This window comes from Neovison vison, chromosome 1 (assembly GCF_020171115.1).
Source record: "Neovison vison isolate M4711 chromosome 1, ASM_NN_V1, whole genome shotgun sequence".
NCBI lineage: Eukaryota > Metazoa > Chordata > Mammalia > Carnivora > Mustelidae > Neogale > Neogale vison.
In genome coordinates, this window is record NC_058091.1 from 211,919,598 (window position 1) to 211,943,080 (window position 23,483).

Here is a 23,483-nt window from a genome sequence, read left to right on the forward strand (position 1 = left end):
TGCTGAGCAGAGAGCCCAATGCGGGGCTCGATAGATCTCAGAGCCCTGGGATCATGACCTGAGCTGAAGGCAGAGGCTTTAACCCACTGAACCAGCCAGGCGCCCCCAGTGTCATCTTTTAAAAATATGCCATGTTAAATGTAACATGTTGTAAACACGTATGTGTTCCTGCACAACATTTGCTGTACCTGACACGATTTTTCTTACATTTGTAAAGGTAGTATATAAGAAACATGTTTTTTTAAAAAATGCATTTGTAAAAGCAATAAAAATAAAAACAAAATAATTAGAATACAACTTTGAACACTTTAAAGGTTGTTAGATTCACTTTTATTCCTTTCACTCTAACACTTTGTCAGAACTATACAATAAAAAGGACCAAATACAGTCTAAAATATCAGCCTCATAAACTGCCAGTATATTAAGCATTAAATGACACTTCAAAAATTCACTAGAAAGTGAGTTTTTGTTATAATGACATTTGGAGGACAGGTTTAGTACCGATCTTCAAAGAGATGTTTTAGCTAAGTTTCAGCATAGTTGTGCTCGAGATCTATGGCTTACACACAGCACAGGAGCACTTACATGAAAAAGTTCCTTGTTAGATAAAAAAGAACACGCACATAAGTCAAGTCCTAGCTTATTTTATTAGAGTTCTGCATTATCTAACACTATAGCTACATGTGGCTTTGGAGCATTTGAAATGTGGTACTATGAGAAAATGAATTTTTAATTTGATTTAAATTAAAATCTGAAGCTGTATAAAATATGTCTCCATTAAATACCATTTTACTGTTCTGCTAGGACATTTCAACTTGAACCACTGAATACTTAGCATCCAATTGAGGTGTGCTACTAGTATAAAGTGTAAAATACAAACTGGATTTTGAAGACTCGTTAAAAAAAAGTAAACTGCACCATTAATTTTTTTATATTGATAGCATGTTGAAATATACTATTTTTGGATCCATTATATAAAATAAAGCATTACTGAAATCAATTTCATGTTTCCTTTTACCTTTTCAATGTGACTATGAGAACTGTTTACATTGTATCTGTGGATTGTATTGTAGTTCTATCAGACAGTGTTATAGTTACTTCTTAAAGGAGGAACCTGCAGAAAACTAATTAGAAACTCAATATAAAGCCTATATAATTGTATTTCCTTATATAGAAATTTCCTTCAAGGACACTATTACCTACAGCTATTGCTGAGATGAATTTTATTTTATTTTTTTGAAAGATTTTATTTATTTGAGAGAGGGAGAGTATGCACAAGCAGGGTAAAGGAGCAGAGGGAAAGGGAGAAGCAGGCTCCCCACCAAGCCCTGGGAGCCTGACGCAGGGCTCAATCCTCAGACCCCAACCTGAGATCATGACCTGGGCCAAAGGCAGAGGCTTCACTAACTGAGCCACCGGGGTGCCCTACTGAGAAGAGTTTTAAAGCAAGCTGTACAAGGCAGAACAGGAGATATTCACTTTTTATTTCAAGAAGTTTTGAGAAATTTTTTTCCCGAAGAGCTAATTAATGATTTAAAAACTTCAAGAAACTGATTTTTAACAGGAAATACGAATTACAGACTTTTAGCCATCTGTAGACGAGCATCGAAAAGTTTAGTCTTTATAAACAATTTGCCAAGACCCCATACAAGGCAGTGAAAATAGCTCCTTTATCATTGCCTGCTCAAATTGGTAGGGACTGCAACTAGAATATGGTTTGCTTCTGGTATAGGATACACAGTTTTTTCCTAAGTAATTTTGCAGATATCTGAGCTCATGTGTTTTCTGAGAGTATTTCACTGTTTCTCTCAACATTATAATACATAAACCAGCCATAAGTAATAATCAATCAGCCAAAAAAAAATATTTGGGGCAATTTTCAAAATGGCATTCATTATGGATATATTCTTAACACTGACTCTAAGGGTAAATTAGTAGCCAAAAGCTAAAAATAACCACCCAAGCACTTGAACATATGAAATGCTGCTGCCATATCTACATGCTGGGCAGGATGAAAACAAATGGAGATGATGGGCTGGTATGAGCAACTGCTGATGGGCCATGTACCCCACCTGGGCTACTGTGGGCAGCAGCTGTAATCCAAAGATGAAAAACTTTTTTTTTTTTTTTCAAAAAAAAATTTTTTTTTAAAAATTTGACTGAGATCACAAATAGGCAGAGAGGCAGGCAGAGAGAGAGAGAGAGAGAGAGAGAAAGGGAAGCAGGCTCCCTGCAGGACACCCTGGGATCATGACCTAAGCCAAAGGCAGAGGCTTTAACCCACTGAGCCAGCCAGGCGCCCCAAAAACACTCATTTCTTAAAGGCCCAACTGTGCAGTTAACTAATCAGTGCCTATAATGGTAGTTTTAGGCATAGGAGCAGCTCACTGAGAAGCTCCAAGCAAGAGATAAGGGGATAGGTAGCACTGTGAAGTGGTAGAAAATCTACAAATACCCAGTTAGACACCCCGAATTCCTAGACATAGTCACACATTGAGTAGATGTGTGACTTCTACAAAGCACAGTGTAGATACTTAGGGCCTCTATAAATAGGGGACAGAGGGATACTAACAGCCCAATACCCACGGCAGGATAGTGGTGCTACTATTGAATGCTGGCTGGAGCACACTAAAAAAGGTAATATACAACCACTTATCGAGGGGAATGCGATTTTTCACGACCTTCTTTGTTAAGTCTACTGATCAGTGCAGACACTGATGGGGAGAGGTAGGGATGGGAGCATAGCAGAAGAACATCTACATTTTCCTAATGGAGCCATGCCCAGAAGGTGCAGGTAAAATTGCTTTTGGTAGTATTTTACTCGACATATCCCAAACAGTATCTTTCAATATGTTAGTAATATTAAAAAACTAATGACATAATTTACCTTTTTTTGTATTAAGTCTTCAAAATCCAGATGTATGCCTGCATGTACATCAGATCTATTCAGTCAGAGTCCATGGGAGTGAAAGCCAAGAATGTGCACTTTTAATAAGCTCCCAGGTAGTTCTTATGATCAGGCATATTTCAGAATCACTTCGATAACAAGTTAAGTTTATTATTCCTTCACCTACTTCCTTTCCAGGACTATGAATCCCCACCCCCCATGGTGAATGTTGTAAAGCCCACAAAAACACAGTCAGTCAAGAGAGCATAAGATACTTAAAAGAATATATGTGCATATTTGCATTACAGTTTGCAGAAGTTACATTTCAGTTAGGACTACTGTTAGGTTCTATCTTTACTGACTCTATATTTAGCATAATTTGTGCCACAGAACTATATAATTAGCTTACTAAAATGTGTTCAAGTCAAAACTCTATTACTTTAAGAGGACCCCAAATGTGTTACCAGTACCACAGGGGTACTCAATAAGACACGCATACACTTACTAGGTATTTACTGTATTAGCTCCAATTTTATCTGCATCATGCAGTAACCAGGATAGGTCTTAAAATGATAAGTCTTCATTTTATACGCTTAGAAAGCTAAATAATCAGACAGTGCAATAATTTTTCTAAACTGATCTTAGAAAATTCCTTTGTAGGCAGCTAAGAAGACATCAAAATTCAATATACATAATTTGTACCTGAAATACTTTAGTCAGAAAAGGCCTTTTATGTATGTATGTACGTATGTATTCATTCATTCATTCATTTTAAAGACTTTTTTATTTATTTGTCAGAGAAAGAGAGAAAGCACGGGCTGGAGAGCGGCAGGCACAGGGAGAAGCAGGCGCTCTGCTGAGCAGGGAGCCTGATGCAGGGCTCAATCCCAGGACGCTGGGATCATGACCTGAGGCGAAGGCAGATGCATAACCGACTGAGCCATCCAGGCATCCTGCCTTCTCTGTTTTTTTTTTTTTTAAGATTTTATTTATTTGTCAGAGAGAGCGAGCAAGCACAGGCAGACAGAGTGGCAGGCAGAGGCAGAGGGAGAAGCAGGCTCCCTGCTGAGCAAGGAGCCTGATGTGGGACTCGATCCCAGGACGCTGGGATCATGACCTGAGCCAAAGGCAGCGGCCCAACCAACTGAGTCACCCAGGTGTCCCACCTGCCTTCTCTGTTTTTAAAACAAGAAGTAAGACTGTCACTTTACTGGAATAAGACTGTCCTCTTTATTTGGGCTATAGCTATACTGTAGAAATTTTAATTTCTTTCTATTTTTAAAGATTTTATTTATTTATCTGAGAGAGTGTGTGAATGAACAAGAGAGCACAAGCAGGGTAAAGAACAGAGGGAGAAGCAGGCTTCCCGCTGAGCAGAGGACCCTCCCTCCTCATCCCCACCAAAAATGTCCTGGGATCATGAACTGGGCCAAAGGCAGACATTTAACTGAGTAAGCCACCCAGGCACCCCTACTTAGAAATTTTTAACAAGCAGGATATAAACACAGCATTTATGTAACAGTATCTTTGAAAAGCATTTTACTGTAGGTTCCCAGAAACTACACAAAACCTGAAGTTCATATATCTATGGTCCATGCTATAACTGAGCTGTATAATAATAAACCTCATGAATAAAATAGAACAGACTTCACCATTTAATATAAAAGCTGTATCACTGAATGCTACAAAAAGAAAATAAGACCATTTACCTGTTAATTTTCCCAATCTGTGCAAGGCAAAGCTTCCTCTTCATCCTCTGACTCAGGGGACGCTTCTTTGATTCTTCTAAGAGCTTCATGGATGCTCCGTGTTAGAGGGTCTGTGTCAGGCAGAAGTGTGAAGGATTCTCTCAGCACTTCCTTCTGTACCTTCTTCAATTTTACCCCTTTCCTGATTTGTGCCAAGATATTATTACTATCATCTTCATCAGGAAAAGGAGGCAGAGTTCGCTGTTCAACCTTTTTCAGATGAAAACTACCACGCTTCAAGGAAGCTAGCACCTCATCCATGGGTGAGCTCACTTAACAAATGAAAGAGAATAATTACAGTTAGGATCATAATTACAGTGCAACTAGAAACCTCTAGACTTTAGGACTGTGCTAGCCAAGGACACTGAAAACAACACAGACCACGAAATGTGGACTAAAGGTTTCCCAGAAACAGATGGGATCCCAACTGTGCTTGTTTAAACAAACAAAGCCACAACACCCAGATTCCAATTCCAAGTTATTATCTCTATTATTCCCATGTAAGAGAAGCAAGCAGATTGGGAGCTGGAAGGTGGCCTTTGGAAATATAATGGGTGAGACTCCCAAAGGATTTCCATAATGCAACAGCTCAATCTAAATTCAGACAACAACTGAGTTACAAATATATTTTTAAAGAACTAAGTTTTGATTCACTACGGTGATTTTTAAATTTTTTTCAAGAGATTTTTAAATTATTATTATTAAATAAACTCTATCCCCCATGTGGGGCTCGAACTCATGCCCCTGAGGATCAAGAGTTGGATGCTTTACTGACTGAGCCAACCAGGTGCCCTGAGTACAGTGACTTCTGTTTTTTCCACTTAGCTGTTTTACATATAAAATTCTACTCCAGTTATGGTAAAAATATTTTAATGTATGATCTCTCAGATTAAAATTTAATATACAAATTATTTTATATAATGTTCTCCCAATGAAAGCCATGGACCAGGATTATAACAGTTTTATTAAGGCATATATGGCATGCAATAAATTATGTATGCTACTCCCCATCCTTCCTTGCTTTTTTATACAAAGAGTATACCAAGGCCCTCAATAAATTTGTAACCAAATGTTACATGGTCCTGCCAACATCATCCTAGTGTGACAGTCCTGCCCAGATAGCTTACATTTTCTGGTGTGAATACCTTACTTGCTATTTCCTAGGTTTAAAATCAGATTTTCTTTCTAACACAGAAGGAGCCACTTACTATGTATTACTAGATAGACCAAATATCACTTCAAAATACATAGGTTTTAGAACATCCCTAAGACCTCAAGAAGGCACACATTTCCATGTCTGTACACATTTGCTGATGCAGACTGGGAGAATTTGTGCCAAGCTGTGACTCTGCAAACCTCTTTAACTATCAAATAATGTCCAAAAAGAAAATGTTTTAAGCTCTGTAGGGTGCTATGAAATATAATGTCCTTTGATTATGTCTTAACTTATTCAACACATGAATATGAACATGTCTGTTTAACTTACCTCTTCTCCTCTGTAAACCTTCAGCAGTCTTTTTCAGCTTCTTCCTGGCACTGACCAGCTGGCTGCTGTCAAAGAGATGTGCTGAGGGTGCACTCGCAGACTTTGGGATCCTCTTCTCATTCCCCTCGGTTCTGGGCAGACCTTTCTCCAGTATCTCTAGGGAGCTGTCCTTAGCAACAGGCAAAGGGGGTGGTGGAGGGGGAGGGGGAGGCGGGGGAGGGGGAGGGGGTGTTGGGGGAAGAGGTGGGGGGAGTGGAGCTGTGGTAATAGAACCTGGTTCGAGGTCAATATTATTCAAAGCTGGAAGAGATACAGTGGGCGGCAGTTCAGAGGTAACACCACTGAGAGGTAATGAAGTGGCTTCAAGTTGTGCTAATGAAGTATCTTCAAGTTGTGAGAGACTTTGGGCTTCTGTTTTCTGTGATGACCCAAGCCTCCCTCTTCCTTCCTCCACCTTTTCACTTTTCTCTTCTGGCTGGAGCGCTCCTGGCAGAGGGTCACACTGGTCTTCACAGGGCACAGGACTGGCTGTGCTTCTTCTTCTGGCATGAGCCAGTCGCAATCTGGTTGATTTAAGTATGACTTGGCCAGGGTACCTCTAAAAAATCAGTAAGTTATAATCAGAAGTTATTATATCAAATTACAGTAAAACAATTTATGAACAAATGGCTATTTTCTCCTGATGCAAAATGTTATTTTGGAGTTTTTGTGATTTTTCAGGGAAAGTGCTTTTAAACAGTTAAACAGAAGACTAGAATACCAAAGCATAATACCTTTCAACAATTATCACTGAGCCCTATTTGCTTAGCAACTCCTTTATCAAGGCCCTATCCCCTCTTACCCACTTAAGAAGCCAACTGTTCAGAATTATTAGAGGATTTGAAGATTTTTAATGACTGAAACTAGTAATTTAAATGGCAAAATAGCAAGATAAAAATATGAAACACAAATGATATTGGTATATAGAAAGCTATGAAACTATTAGCTTCTTACATGTATTTTCACAAGCTTACAGTTCAAAACGTTAATTTTTCATTTTTTAAAAACATTTCCTGGTATTCAAAAAACTCTCAAAACAGTATGAACATTTTTATGATGGAAGAAGAGGGAATACAGTTTTAAGTACTAACATACAGAACTCTTATTCTTTTACTGTAGTAAAACCTAGCATTAATGGATTTGGTGAACAACCTTTACTTAACACAAGGTTTATCCTTGTCAGCACAGATAGGAAGTTAGACTCCTGAGCACTTACATAACTAGAACCATTCAGCTTCAACACAGCTCCAAGGAAATGTTTGGCCGCTGTGTACTAGCATCCAGCATCCTGGGTTAGCCTGGCAAGAGAACTGCCAAACCACATCTCATGTAAGCTGATCCACTCTCTAATTCTGCCAGGGTCATTTCCAGAGATTGTTACCATAGGTTACTGTATGTGCTATTAATAACAAGTTGATGCCTGAAATGGATAGTCAGTTGTAAACTAATTAATTTTATAAAACAACAACAAAAATCCAGGTTTGCCAAAGGCTGTGATGATCCTTTCATACTACTGAAATGATAGGCCAACACCACGAGGTTGCTGTTGCTGTACACAAATGGAAGAAAGGTATGGGGTGCTTGGGTGGCACAGTCACTTAGATGACTGACTCTTGGTTTCAGTTCAGGTCATGATCTCAGGGTTGTGAAATCGAGCCCTGTGTTAGGCTCCACGCTCACTGCTGAACTCTCTCTCCTTCTCCTTCTGCCCCTGCCCCCACTCATTCTCCCTCTCAAATGATAAATCTTTAATACCTACACAAATGAATGGGAGAAAGGTAGTCCTGTAATCACACATCAATTTTAAAAAAATATTTTAATATTTTATTTGTTATTTTGTTTATTTGAGAGAAGAGAGGGGGCGGAGAATCTGGAGTACACTCTGCCAAGCACAGAGATGGACGTGGAGCTCGATCTTTCAGTCCTGAAATCATGACCTGAGAGAAAATCAAGAGTCAGACACTTAACCAACCTACTCACCCAGGAACCCCTGAAGTAATTGTCTTTTTTTGGTTTTGTTCAAATTCAAGTTTGTTAACAAATAGTGTATTATCATTTTTAGGGTAGAATTGTGATTCATCAGTTGCATATAATACTCAGTGCTCATAACAACAAGTGTCCTCCTTATTGTCCATCACCCCATTAATCCATCCCCCAATAATTATATTTTCTAAATTATAAAGGAAAAATTAAGGTTTTTTCTCATTATCTTCCAATAGGAGTATATATATAGCTGTTTAAAAAAAGTGAAAAACAATCAATTGATCATACTTTTATTACCTGTTTAAAAGTTCGAAGTCTATCCAGTGTTCTCTGTCTCTCCTGGCTAACCCAAGCACTTTTTCTTTCTTCTTCATCATGTAATTTTTCTCTTTTCTGATAAAAAATTAATAGTAATTTCATTATGACATGTCCTGTTCATTTTTATTATTAACAGGGAGGGGAGATACCTCTCAATGAATAAAAAAAGTAAAATGGATAACTCAAAGAATGATTCATTAAACAAAGTGTTTCATGGAATGAAACTACCAATTTTTAACAGAAATCATAGTTTTAAAATTCACAGTGATATGCTGACAAAACAATACCATTTCTTTTTTTGCATTTACCCACAATTAAAGATGTTTACTCTGAAAGGTAAAATCAAATCTTCTCTAGACCAAAAAATGTTCCATTTTGAGTTTCTGGCTTAGATAATTTAAGTATAAAATACTTGTAGCTGCTCTATTCTGCAAAATCAAATAGTTACCTTAAAAATAAAACTAAATAAGATCAGCAACCACTGGCCAATAACTTAGATACCAATATAACCAGCAGTTAGGAAAAAAAGTATTTCTTGAATTATACACGAACCATTTGGTTTAATATCACACCTTGAAGCTGGGAGTTATCTGCAGAGAAATTTAGAAGTTTCCCTGTTAATGCTAACTGGTAGTAACTGTGGAAAACAGTTTGTATGTCTGGTATATGGAGACTCCTCAAAAAATTAAAAACAGAATTACCTTATGATCCAGTAATTTCACTACTAGGTGTTTACCTAAAGATTATGGAAACACTAATTGGGAAATATATATGCACCCCTATTTTTATTGCAGCATTATTTACCACAGCCAAATTACGGAAGCAGCCCAAGTGCCCATCCATGGAGAAATGAATAAAGAAGCTTTGGCATATATAAAACAGAATATTGCTCAGCCATAAAAATAATGAAAACTTGCCATGTGCAACAACATGGATGGACCTAGGGAGTATAATGCTAAGTTAAGTAAGCCAGAGAAAAACAGATACTGTATGATTTCACTCACACGTGGAAATTAAGAAACAAATGAGCAAAGGAAAAAAGAGAGAGAGACAAACCAAGGAACAGATTCATAACTATAGAGAACAAACAGATTGTTGCCAGAGTGGATGTGGGTGGGAGGAATGGGTAAAAGAAGTGATGGGAATCAACAATACACTTATCATGATATGTACTGAGTAATGTAAAGAATTGTTAAACGATCACACTGTACACCTCAAACAAACAGAATACTGTTGTTAATGATACTGAAATTAAAAAAAAAATTCCTTATGTTGCTGAATCACCTAAAGGTTATCTAATTAAATCTGATTTTCAAAGAACAAGTATTAAATGAAAAGGCATTTTACGCTTTGCAAATAGGCTATGACTTTATTTCCTGCTTTGTTTTAAAAACTTGGAGGTACCTCCTATAAGATCAGTTAATTCCATGTGAAGAGGACAGTGGTCTCTAGTGTGTCACTAACTTGTCTTACTGCCATTTGTCCTTTTCAAAGTCAATCTTCAATTATTCCCTTACTCTATTATGTCTTTTCTTTCCCACCACCAGCTTTTTCCTGAACCATTTCTACTGACAGTTACTGCTTCATTTGTCTTGGATGATTACACTGAAATCCAAAGGGTGACTTGAATCTTCAGGCTGAAAGTGAAAGGGTTTCAGAAATCATCACCTACAGTCATCACCTGGTAGTTACTAGACTTCCACAACCAACAAGAACTCATAATACTTATGAGTATCTGAACAGAAAACAAGTCTCATGGAGGATGGGTGGAAGAAGGGGAGACCTCAGGCCTCACACTGCAACATTCAAAGCTACAAGAAAGTGTAACAGTCTCTATACAATTTTAATAGAGAGAAAATATGACAGCATAACCTAGACAAATTGTCCCTTAGGAAACAAGCACCCCAAAAACATGCCAGAACACAGAATATATGGTAACCATGAAACCTTCCTGAAATGGCACCTCAATGAAATCTAACTCTAAGATGAAATAAACTCAGGAAGAGGAGTTGTGATAATCTATTTTAGTGGTTTTTTCTTCATAATTTTTTTCTGTATTGCTTTAATCTTTCATAAAATCACATGTCTTTTTATAAACACAGTAAGGTTTTTAAGAATGTAAGAATGGTTGAGAAGCATCTTTGCAAGCCACTAATTTAAAAATTGCTTATAATAAGAATTTTTTTTTAAAGATTTTATTTGTTTATTTGACAGACAGAGATTACAAGTAGACAGAGAGGCAGGCAGAGAGAGAGAGAGAGAGAGAGAGAGAGAGAGAAGCAGGCTCCCTGCTGAGCAGAGAGCCCGATGCGGGACTCGATCCCAGGACCCTGAGATCATGACCTGAGCTGAAGGCAGCGGCCTAACCCACTGAGCCACCCGGGGAGCTTGCTCCCCTCCAACCCCACCGCCTGCCTCTCTGACTACTTGTGATCTCTGTCAAATAAATGAATAAAATCTTTAAAAAAAAATCAAAATTCATACACATATCAAGATACTCAATTATTCAGGAAGAAACTCACCTTGCTTATAGATAAGACAAAATTAGAAAATATTAAGACAAGGAAACTTTTTAAGATCAGAAAATAAAGAAGGATAGCATATTAAAATACCATCTAAGAGAGTAATATGTTAGGGGGAAAGCAGCTGAAGATAAAGAAATTCTATTCTTCCATCAGATGCTTGTCAATTACCTGTCAGCCAGGCCCTATATTAAGCCCTAGAAAAGCAGCAGGGATGTATAAGTGGTGGTGACAAAGAACAGGCATGTTAAATAGACCCAGAGGTTTAGTTGTCAAGTACCAAGGGAGAAATGGACCCTGCTGGAGGTAGAGGTGGTAAAAAAGAGGAAAACTCCCAGAAGAGAGCATAGGCAGCTCTTGGACAACAGCCTTAGCAACGTTTTTTTTAGATAGGTCTCCTCAGGCAAAGGAAACAAAAGCAAAAATCAAATACTGGGACTATACCAATATAAAAAACTTTGGCACAGTGAAGGAAACCATCAATAGAATGAAAAGGCAACCTACTGAATGGAAGATACCTGCAAATGATATGTCCGGTAAGGAGTTAAAATCCAAAACATATAAAGAACTTCTACAACTCAATACCAAAGAAAATAATAATAATAATAATCTGTTTTTAAGTAATAATAATAATCTGCTAAAAATGGGATTTTTTCCAAAGATATGCAAATGGCCAAAAGACTCATGAAAAAACACTCAACATCACTACTCATTGGGGAAATGCAAATCAAAACTACAATGACATATCACCTTACACCTGTCAGAACGGCTAGAACAAAAAAGACAAGAAATAACAATTGTTGGACGCCTGGGTGGCTCAGCTGGTTAAGGGGCTGCCTTCAGCTCAGGTCATAATCCCAGGGTCCTGTGATCGAGTCCCACATCGGGCTCCTTGCTCGGCAGGGAGCCTGCTTCTCCCTCTGCCTGCCTCTCTGTCTGCCTGTGCTCACTCGTTCTCTCTCCCTCTGTCTCTGACAAATAAATAAATAAAATCTTTAAAAAAAAAAAAAAGAAATAACAAGTGTTGGCGAGGATATGGACAAAAGGAAGCCTTGTGCACCGTTGGTGGGAGGGTAAAGTAGTGCAGCCACTGTAGACAACAGTATGGAGGTTCCTCAAAGAAACTAAAAATATAAATATCCTGAGGCACCTGGGTGACTCAGATGGTTAAGCATCAGCCTTGGGCTCAGGTCATGATGTCCAGGTCCTGGGATCGAGCCCCATGTTGGACTCCAGCCCCATGCTGGACTCCCTATTCAGCAGGAAGCCCTCTTTCTCCCTCTCCCCCTGCCTGCTTCTCTGCCTGCTGTGCTCTGTCTCTCATATAATGAAAAAAAATTAAAATATATATATATATCTCCTATGATACAGTAATTCCACTTATGGGTATTTATCCAAAGACTATGATAACAGTAATTTAAAAAGATATATGCACCCCCATGTTTGTTACAGCATTATTCACAATAGCCAAAATATGTAAGTGACCAAAGTGTCCATCGAAAGATAAGTAGATGAAGATGGATATGTACAACTGAATATTACTCAGCCATAAAAAGAATGATTATTTTGCCATCTGCAACAACATGGATGGACCTAGGGGTTATTATGCTAAATGAAGTAAGTCAGACAAATACTGTATGACTTCACTTATATGTGGCATTTAAAAAAAACAAAATGAACGAGCAAACAAAAAAGGCAGAAACAGAGCCATCAGCAACAAAGAACAAACTTGTGGTTTCCAGAGGGGAGGGAGGTGGGCAGGTGGGAAAAGGGCGTGGAGGGCAATGGAAGGTACTGGCTTCCAGTTACAGAATGACTAACTCATGGGGATAAAAGGTACAGCACAGGGAATATAGTCAGTGGTACCGTGACAGTGCTGTGTGGTGACGGGGGTAACTGTACTTGTAGAAAGGACAGCATGATATATGGAACTGTCATATCAGTATGTTGTACACCCAAAACTAACGTTAACTACACTTCAATTTTAAAATATCCTCTGTTAGGGAAAAAAAACCTATTATGAACACCAAACTAGCTAAGAGACTACACCTTAACTGTTCAACACAACAAGGGACTGTAATTATGTGATGCCACAGAGATTTCGGCAATGGCAATCATACAGCAAAAGGAATGTTATCAACTCAATATGCTACATCTTAAATTTACACAATGTTACATCGCAATTTAAAAAAAAAGTGCCGGGGCGCCTGGGGGCTCAGTGGGTTAAGCCTCTGCCTTCGGCTCAGGTCATGATCTCAGGGTCCTGGGATCGAGCCCCACGTTGCGTTCTCTACTCAGTGGGGAGCCTGCTTCCCCCCTCTCTCTCTGCCTGCCTCTCTGCTTACTTGTGATCTCTCTCTGTCAAATAAATAAATAAAATCTTAAAAAAAAAAAACTGCCAAGAAATGATTTTTAAAAAATCATTGTAACCAAAATAATCTTAAAACTTCCAATCAGTTTTCATAAACTACAGCTTAAATTATTCTGCATGTACTTTCTTGAAGTGAAACCCGTCAATTAAGAGAGTGTGGTTAATAAAACAAGAATGCACTTTTTAATGGGAAAACTGACTTGTTTCCCCACCACCATTTCCTTCTCTTACTCAATCTGTCTCTCAGCTTTAAAGAAGAGTAAGTAGCTTTACACTTTCTTTATTCTGTTTCAGAGAGTTTACTATCAAATATTAAAATAAACTTCCGGGGCGCCTGGGTGGTTCAGTTGGTTAAGCGACTGCCTTCAGCTCAGGTCATGATCCCGAGTCCAAGGACGGAGTCCCTCATCAGGCTCCCAGCTCCATGGGGAGTCTGCTTCTCTGACTTTCTCCCTTCTTATGTTCTCTCTCACTCTCTCTCCCTCAAATAAATAAATAAAATAAAATAAACTTCCTTAGTCTTAAATATTTAATTTGCAAGGATTTCCAGAAGAAATTTTTGAGACACTAACGTTAACATCTAGGAATGTGCATTTTAAACCACCCAAGTGGTTTAAATAAAGGTGGCTTAAAACCAACTTTGAAAAACAATGATTTATTTTAATGTAAGCCAACTTGCCATTTACTACAGTTATGCATGTTAAAGATAAGGAGATGGCTAGTGGGCTCATTCTCCCACACTTAGCATTCCACCCAAAGCTCATATTAGACAGAAATTATAAAGCAGATGACATCTATTTTGAGATCCCCTCAAGTATCAGTTTTCTCATTTTTACTCTTCTTTGCCCTAAGAAACTCTTGAAGAAAGGATTTAATACTCATTCTAAAAAAATAATTAGGGGCACTTGAGTGGCTCTGTTAACAGTGTCTGCCAGGATTACTGGGCTTCCTGCTCTATGGTAAACCTGCTTCTCCCATTTCCTCTGCCTGCTGCTCCCCTTGACTATGCTGTCAAACAAAAATCTTAAAAAAAATTAGTTACTACATCTACCAAAGTAGTGGCATTTCACCAAAGCCAAAATCTTCATAAAATAAGTAACAATGTCTAAGCAAGGATCTCAACAGCAATCTGAGAGCACAGGTGTAGATGCTGATAGAAGGAATTCTTCTTCTTTTTTTTTTAACGATTTTATTCATTTATTTGACAGAGAGAGAGAGAGAGAGAGTGAGAGAGGGAACACAAGCAGGGGGAGTTGGAGAGGGAGAAGCAGGATCCCCGTTGAGCAGGGAGCCCAATGCAGATGCTGAAGGACTGTGCCATCCATGCGCCCCTGATAAGAGGAATTTTATTTGCCTGTTCCGCTGGCCCATTATCTACCCTTTACAAGGCAGCTTCTGATCTATGAAAAGCACAATGCAAAATAAAAATGCAAGAATTAATTTTGCTATTTCTAGCTTCATGGAGAATGATGAATCTTACAGTTCAGTTTGGCTACTTTTACATGTTTAAAATCAAGAGTAAGGGGCAACTTTAATATATGCCAAAATGAGCTTAAGAGATTAATGCAGACAAATTTGAGCCATCTGGCCTTTAGGGTGACAAAAATTACATGAGCATATACAGTGACATGGTCCTGTCAGCATTTCTACTATTTAATGAAATTTAGAATCAGTGGTTGAGAAATCTAAGACATGTATGTCTGAAAAGACTGAGAGGATAATACAATGCAGACATGATGAGGTATAGCAATGCTGGGAGTGGATTTCTAAAGCAATTTTTAAAAAGTGACCTAATGAGCTCAGTAAATGATAAAAAGAGAGTAAGTTCCTCAACTACATAAGGAACATCTACCGAAATCCTATAGCTAAGCATGGTAGTTAATGGCTAAGAAACTAGAAGCTCTCTTGTTAAGATCAGGAAAAGACAGAATGTCCCCTCTCACCATTTCTTCTCAGTTCGCCTCATACTGGAAGCTGTAACTAATGGAAAAAGAGGAGTAAGTAAAATGTGTATAGATTGGGATATAAGAAATAAACCTGTCTTCATTTGCAGATGACAAGAGTGTTCTTGTAGAAAACCTGAAAGAACCAACAGAAAAAGAAAACTGGAACTAATGAATGGATTATAGCTTGGCTGCAAGGTTGACATATAAAAGTCAAATGTTTTCTAATGTACCAGCAATGAACATATCAAGTTTAATATTAAAAACTATTTACATTAACACCCCAGAAAAGAAAATTTAGGCACAAATCTAATAAAATATGTATAAGGTCTATATGAGGCCAACTATAAAATTAATAGATTAAATAAAAAGGATCGAAGTAAATATAGAGCTAATTCCCTGTTTATTTTTTATTTTATATATAATTTATTTATTTATTTGACAGAGAGAGATCACAAGTAGGCAGAGAGGCAGGCAGAGAGAGAGAGGAGGAAGCAGGCTCCCTGCTGAGCAGAGAGCCCGATGCGGGACTCAATCCCAGGACCCAGAGATCATGACCTGAGCAGAAGGCAGCGGCTCAGCCCACTGAGCCACCCAGGCGCCCCTAATTCCCTGTTTATAGATAGGAAAACACAATATCAAGGTGCTCCAAATGTGCTCCATTACTCCAAAATTTAACCTATAAACATGATGTAATCCTAGTCAAAATCTCATTTGCATACTTTGTGGTTACTGACTAGCTTTGGAGAGGCAAAAGACCTAGATAGATAAAAATAATAGAACACAGAGTACAAAATAGACCCAAATATATTTAATCAACTGATCTTTAACAAAAGAGCCAAGACAACCCAAAGGAGAAACGACAGGTTTTTTTTTTTCCTTAAAGAAATGGTATTGGAACAATTAGACATTCACATTTAAAAAGAAGTTTAGCTACAGACCCTAAACCCTTCACATACATTAACTCAACACAGATCACAAACTTAAATGTAAAATAAACTATAAAGCTCCCAAAATATAACACAGGAGAAAATATAGATGACCTTGGGTTTGAAGAAAACTTTTTAGAAACAGCACCAAAAGTACAACTCATGAAAGAAAGACGTGGTGAACTGGACTTCAGTAACATTGAAATTAAAAATACTCTGTTCTGCAAGAGATGCTGACAAGAGAATGAAAAGCCGCAAATTTGAAGATATTTGCAAAAACCCTATCTAATAAAGGACTGTTCTCCAGAATAAAGAATTCTTAAAACTCTATAAAAAGAAAACAAACAACCCAACTAAAAAACCAGCAAAAGACCTGTATATAACCTCAGCAAAGAAGGTATAAAGATGACAGGAAAGCATTATGAAAGGATGCTCATTATCATACACCACCAGGGAAATGCAAACTAAACACTCATCAGATACCACCACATTCCTAATTAGAATGGCTAAAATACCAATGCTGTTAGGAATGTGGAGCAATAGAAACCCTTATTCATTGCTTGTAGCAATGCAAAATGCTACAGCCACTCTGGTAAACAATTTCACAGTATCATACAAAATTAAGTCAGTTCTTACCTTATGATCCAGCAATCGTGCGCCTTGGTATTTACCCAAGATATGAAAACTTATGTGCACACAAAAACCTGTATGAATGTTTACAGCAACTTTATTCATAAGTGCCAAAATTTGGGCACAACCAACATGTCTCGTTAGGTAAATCAGAAAATAAACTGTGGTATATCCAGCACTTTTTAAAAAGAAATAAATTATCAAGCCATGAAAATGCATGGAGAGAAAAAAAGAAAGAAAATAACTGGAGGAATCTTAAATACATATTCCTAAGTTATGTCAATCTGAAAAGGCTACATATTGGATGAGTCCAATTGGATATTCTAGAAACGGCAAAGCTGTGGAGAGAGTAAAAAGATCAATGGTTGCCAGGAATGTAAGAGAGGTGGGGATGAATACATAGAACATAGGACATTCTCAGGGTGGTGAAAATGTTCTATATGACATTAAAATGGTGGATTCATGCCACTATGTATTTGTCAATACCAACAGAATACACAGCACCAAGAATGAACTTACACTATGTACTTTGGGTGATAACGATGTATCAGAGTTGATTCACTGAATGTAACAAAGGTACTACACTCTTTGGCTGGTAGGAGAAGCTCTGCATGTATGGAAATATATGGGAACTGTCTACATCATGTACTTAATTTGTCTAAAACTGTTCTAAGTAATAATATATGTATGTATATGCATACATATTAAACTACATACATTCCTATATACATATATATGTAATTAATGCTAACATCCAGTTACTCACATTTTCTTATTCTCTATAAATCTTATTCACTTTGAGACATGTAAATATCAAAGTTTTCTTCTAAGTCTCCACAAGTTCAAACTTACTAGTTGTATTGTGTGATGGGTTCTATATTCATCTTCACTCCGAAGGCGCTGTTGGAACTTTTCATTGTGTTTTGCAATACAAATTTCCTATAAATACATAAAATATGTTTTAATATAAGTGAAACCTGGAAGACTTGGAACACCACACCAGAGTTTATTTTATTGGGTTTAATTTTTAATCTTAACATGCACCTACATGGCAAAGCAAGTAGGCCATGTCTTTTCTCATCTGGAGTACTGAAGCAGCAGAAACCAAATCAGTAGGAACTGAAAAAACTACTAACTTCTCTAAAGATTCTAAGTCTTATTATACTCTTCAAACTAGTCTGAGTTTACAGACTCTTGGCTGAAAGTACATACAACTCGTGGCTGAAAGCCTGTATTCTAAACTCTTATGGGTTAAAGAACATGATTTTGCCTGGAGTATTTAAATAGTATTATGAAGTCTGTATCTTATGGTCAGAGACTGAGTGAAAAGACCTTAAAGATAAAAAGTCAGAATGACAAAGAAAATATAGGAATGCTTATTCTAATCACATGAAAATAAAAACATAAGCGTAAACTAGGAAACACGTGCCTCTTTACAAAATAATGCACTACCATCTGGCAACATTTAATGATACCATGCTATGTCTTCATTTTCCCTCAGTATTCCTACAGAAGACCTCCAGGTAAAAAGATGGCCATTGGTTTCCAACACTCTCAAAACTATACCAAAAGACCACTCTTCTAACCAGATAAAGTGATACAATAAATGGCCTTTTAAGCCAGTAAACTACATTGTAAAGCAACTGTACTGTCTTTTCCATTAACACTGGGTTGACTCTACTACCTAACAAGTACAGATCCTGAAATTAAATTCAGGGCAGTCTCCAGAGGAATAACAAAGGTAGTATTATGTAAGTAACATGCTACAGTGATACAACGACTCAGGTTTCGAAACCACACAGACCTAAGACAGAATCCTACCTTTGTACCATAACTAGCTGCTTTTCCCTGGGTGATTTATTTAACTACCAGGAGCCTTAGTTCCCTTGATTACAAAATGAGAATATAGGTCCCAAGTCCCTTATTTTTCAGATTTAGAAAGGTGGGATGTTGTATACACACTACCCAGTAACTCCAGCAGGATCTGAAATAGCACCTTATAAGAAATACTAACATTGCGTAGTGAAATATATGAACAGTCAAAGTAAGTGGAGATGGACAACCTCCTCTCAGCACAGCTCTGGGTTTGTCAACAACTATGAGAATGCTTTTGATTTCTAGAGCTTTCTTGACTTAGGCAAAAGATTATTCTCATTTGACTAGGCATATCATTAAAGAAGATAAAAAAGCATAAAGAAAAATGTTGTTTCTATTCTTCTTAAAAAGCACAATCACAAAGCATAGACTTCAAGTCCTCATGACCTAGCCAGACACCCAGTCTTTGTTTTTTCAAGAGGAGAGGCAGGACATGATTTACATACAGTCAGAACTACCCTTGGGTATGGAATTCTATTGAGGATACTGGATAAACCAAGCACCCTGTGACTGTGGGCATGCTGACACAGAGAAAAGGATCACAACAATGTTACATGGAGAGGTGTGTTTTTATCTTTTGTATCATACAGTTGATGTCATTATCTTTTTTTTTTTTAGGATATAGTGTTTCTAGTTTCCTCTCTTTCCAGCCATCTTTTGTCATTACTTCTTCCCCCTGCAGACCTACCACTCCAGGTGACAGGCTTGGTAGGATGGGGTTAAGGATGGTAGGGACAAGACCACCGAGGGCCCCTGACTCCATGTGATGTGATGGGTTGCAGCAGAGATGAGGCTGCAGGTTCTTGGGGGATAATCTCCCCTACCTCAGATTTAGATTAATATATATAATTCCTTCAAGACTAAGGTCAGAACCAAGATTTCACTAAAGAACAGCACTGGCCTCCTTAATAATGAGCCAGGAATTGCATTACATGGGCTCCTACAGTCATGCCATTCAGCAGAGTCATGTTCAGGGTGCCACAGGTAAACAGGACATCATCACTGGCTGTTCTAATGTGATTAACAGGGCTGCTCACGGAAAACAACAAAATGTTAATATAATGGCCTGAGTGTTGTGAAGAGGTAACTCTCACTTAGTTTTAAAACATGCAACTATTAGTGACAAACCAGGTTAGAATTATCAGATATGGGTCAAGGATTAAGTAATGCCTACCTTTTTATTTCTGAGGTAGGCTTTCTTGGCTGACACCCGACCACGTCTTGCTTCCAGCTGGCGTGCTTTCTGCTGAAGTTTCTGTAGCTCTTCTCTCTGTAAGTGCATAGACGCTGCCATCTCTTCCTTCTCCAGCATGGCCTCCATGCTTTCATAAGTGTCATAGTAAACCACTTCATCTCTCTTTTCTGTAACAAAACAGCAACAAGGGGTAGTGGCTAAGAGCATAGGCTATGGAGCCAGAGAGAACAATGTTCTAATCCACTTATTGGCTCTGTAACCTCAAGCAATCCTTTTTTGTTGTTGTTGTTGTTCATTAAGACTCAGTTTGATCCTAGTATATCTTTTTTTTTTTCTTTTAGTAAACTCTATACCCAGCAAAAGGCTTGAAGTCATGATCTCTTCAACTTCTTTGTAGAATAGTGATTATTGGGAAATATTACCTTCTAGGGTATGTGTGTGTGTGTGTGTGTGTGTGCAGTGTGCAGGAAGTGCTTAACAGTGTCTGACATGCAGTTAGATGCTCAATAAATCTTAAGTATCATCCCCAGAACTCAAAACTTTTCTGGCTAAAACAACCTAACAAAAGTGAGCATTTTGCATAGGAATAACATAACTACATGGCTAAGTATAAAGACTTGAGTTTAGAAGTTCCTCTAAAAGGTTTTATGTTAGGATTTTTTTAGTCTCAACAGTTTCAAGGACCACAGCTGACATATATATATATATATATATATATATATATATATACATACATGTGTGTGTGTATGTATGTATGTGTGTATATATATATATATATATATATATGTATTTTTTTTCCTCTATGTATTCCATTTTTTTTTTATTTATGTGGTTGAATGCATACCATACCCGATATAAGTCTTTTGATGCTTTCTAGTTGGGCTGTCAATAATAACTCTTCACACTTCAGGATTTCAAACTGTACTTCATACAACTGAAGTTGCAGATCATAATAATCAGCTTCTAACTGATCCAATCGTGCTATGGCTTCTGTACCACCTTGCAAACTCTGCATCTGTGTGAAAATAAAATAAAAATATTTCTAGCTGGTGGGGACAAGAAAAAAAAAATCAAGCTATGATTAGAAATGAATATTAGTAATACGGCATAAATCCATGAATCAACTGTTCCAAGAAAAAAACTTGAAGGCAAGAACTAAGATTTTTTAAAAGATAGAAAGATAGTTAATAATCAAAACATAATACAGTTTTGGAAATAACTAGGCAAGTATAGTAAATTAATTCGTATTACAGCTCATGTTTAGAATCTATTATTCTAATTATTATGATATAAATATTAAAAGTGTCCTTTCCTTTCAAAAGTGGATGTGCTGGGATATTCAGTTTTCTCTTCCAAATACGAATGAGATTATGTATGAATGAATAAGATTAAGCCATACTGGCATAGTTACAACCACAGGATAAAAGTCTGGTTTCCCTACACACTGGAACTATATTGTGCTCCATGGCCACAACCTGGCTAGCCTCTGAAATCTGGTGAGTGGGGAGCAAGGTGAGTGGGTGTGAGGAAAACAGTATGACAGAACTGATTTTCTAGAAATCCCTGCAATCTACTAATAATGGTAACTATTAATATCTTTAAGTAAATGCACTCAGGATCCTATATCCAACTCAGATTTCTAAGCATGTCTTATGAAGTGGTGGTTGGTCTTACATGAGGTTTGCTTGGTTGGTTGATTGGGTTTTGGTCCTGAAAAGACAGGGAGGAAGAGACTTTGCCAGGCATCAGAAGGAAATTACTCTCAGTAAAGTATGCTTCAGATGCTAGTCCCTAACCCCATTATTTCCATGGATTCCTTCTTGGCTCTATGGAGAAAGGTGGCAGTAAGAAGGAGTTGACAGAATGGCTTTTTGGGATTCTGTGAAGTACAAGCATGTGAGAGAGTAAAGCATTCCTCCCAGAACATTTCTTCTAAGAATACAGTTCTACCACTTTGGCAGTTGAAAGGTTCATGCTTAGAAACTCCAGGATATCACTGGCACATGTACCAGTGTGCCCTGGGTGAACTAGCAGCATTGGTGAGGAGGCCCTGGCCTCAACTGGAACCCCAGTAAGTGACCACCAAAGGGGTAGAGGAGGAACAGAGAAAAATGAGAGAAATGTTTTGTGACCTCATGTGAGGGGTCATCTGCGACTTCCCGAATACTGAGGAGATACTTGGCTGGTACTCTTAGGACAGCTGTGGCAGCAAAGATGTTCTTATTGCTGTAAAATATTCCTTTCAGTCTGGTGAGGTTGGTGAAACATGTTAGAACATAGAGTACATTTTAAACAAGAGTCCAGCCTTTCTTGGGGCACCTGTGTGGTTCAGTTGGTTAAACTGCTACCTTCAGTCTTGGGATCAAGCCCTGCATTGGGCTCCTTGCTTAGCGGAGAGCCTGCTTTAATCCTCTCCTCCCCGATCGTGCTCTCTCTCGCAAATAAACCAATAAAATCTTTCAAAAAAAAAAAAAGAATCCAGTCTTTCCTTTACATTCTAGATACAGTCTTACCGAACACAGTCTTACCGAAGAACAGAGTATTTTTTTAAGCACGTAATTTAAAGTTCCTTTTAAAATGCAAAGCAACATAGGGTGCCTGGGTGGCTTGGGGTCCTAAGAGTAAGCCCCAAGGCAGGCTCTCCACTCAGCAGAGATCTGTTTCTCTCTCTCCCCCAAAGTCGTGAGCATGCATATGCGCTCTTTCTCTCTCAAATAAAATCTTTTTAAAAATCCCTGCAAAGCATGGAAAGAACCTAGATGTCCATCAACAGATGAATGGATAAAGAAGATGTGGTATATATACACAATGGAATACTATGCAGCCATCAAAAGAAATGAAATCTTGCCATTTGCGACGACGTGGATGGAACTAGAGGGTATCATGCTTAGTGAAATAATCAGAGAAAGACAACTATCATATGATCTCCCTGATATGAAGAAGTGGAGATGCAATGTGGGGGGGTCTGGGGGGTAGGAAAAGAAAAAACAAAAGAAGGTGGGACTGGGAGGGAGACAAAACATAAAAGACTCAATCTCAAAAAAACAGACCGAGGGTTGCTGGGGGAAGGGGGGACGGGAAAGGGCGGTGGGGATATGGACATTGGGGAAGGTATGTGCTATGAGGAGTGTTGTGAAATGTTTGAACCTGGCGATTCACAGACCTGTACCCCTGGGGATAAAAATACATATGTTTATTTAAAAAAAAAAAATTAAAAAAAAAATTAATTAAAAAAAATCCCTGCAAAGCAACAGTTGGGCTATGATCTAAATGTCCAATGGTATACATTTAAAAGATAATCTGGTTAATTAAATACAATGTTATTTAATAAATGTTATAAAAATATTATAAATATTTAATGAATTTATAAGCCAGAGATTCTATTGCATTAGGAAGTATTTTATGATTAACGAACAATAAATATAGAACCACAAAAGGGTTTCATTATAGTGGCTTATAGAGAAAGCTGACAAAATGAAATCCTGCTATTTTTGTCCTAAGTCATAAAATAGGAATCTACATGTGATTTCTTTCCTCAAACTCCCAGTCTCACTTTA

General features: G+C 37.8%; 1 protein-coding gene across 2 annotated transcripts in view; it reads right to left on the reverse strand.

Moving 5' to 3' along the window:
- JMY (junction mediating and regulatory protein, p53 cofactor) overlaps nt 1–23,483 on the reverse strand; it is a 116,888-nt gene that overhangs the window by 15,054 nt on the left and 78,351 nt on the right. For both annotated transcript variants that reach the window (XM_044266477.1, XM_044266469.1), the window contains exons 5-10: nt 20,776–20,941; nt 19,906–20,093; nt 17,709–17,795; nt 8,441–8,536; nt 6,122–6,719; nt 4,597–4,907 (exon numbers count right to left, since the gene is read on the reverse strand). In XM_044266477.1, coding sequence (XP_044122412.1) covers nt 4,600–4,907; nt 6,122–6,719; nt 8,441–8,536; nt 17,709–17,795; nt 19,906–20,093; nt 20,776–20,941 — 1,443 coding nt within the window. In that variant the 3' untranslated portion in view covers nt 4,597–4,599. The remainder of the gene's footprint in view (nt 1–4,596; nt 4,908–6,121; nt 6,720–8,440; nt 8,537–17,708; nt 17,796–19,905; nt 20,094–20,775; nt 20,942–23,483) is intronic.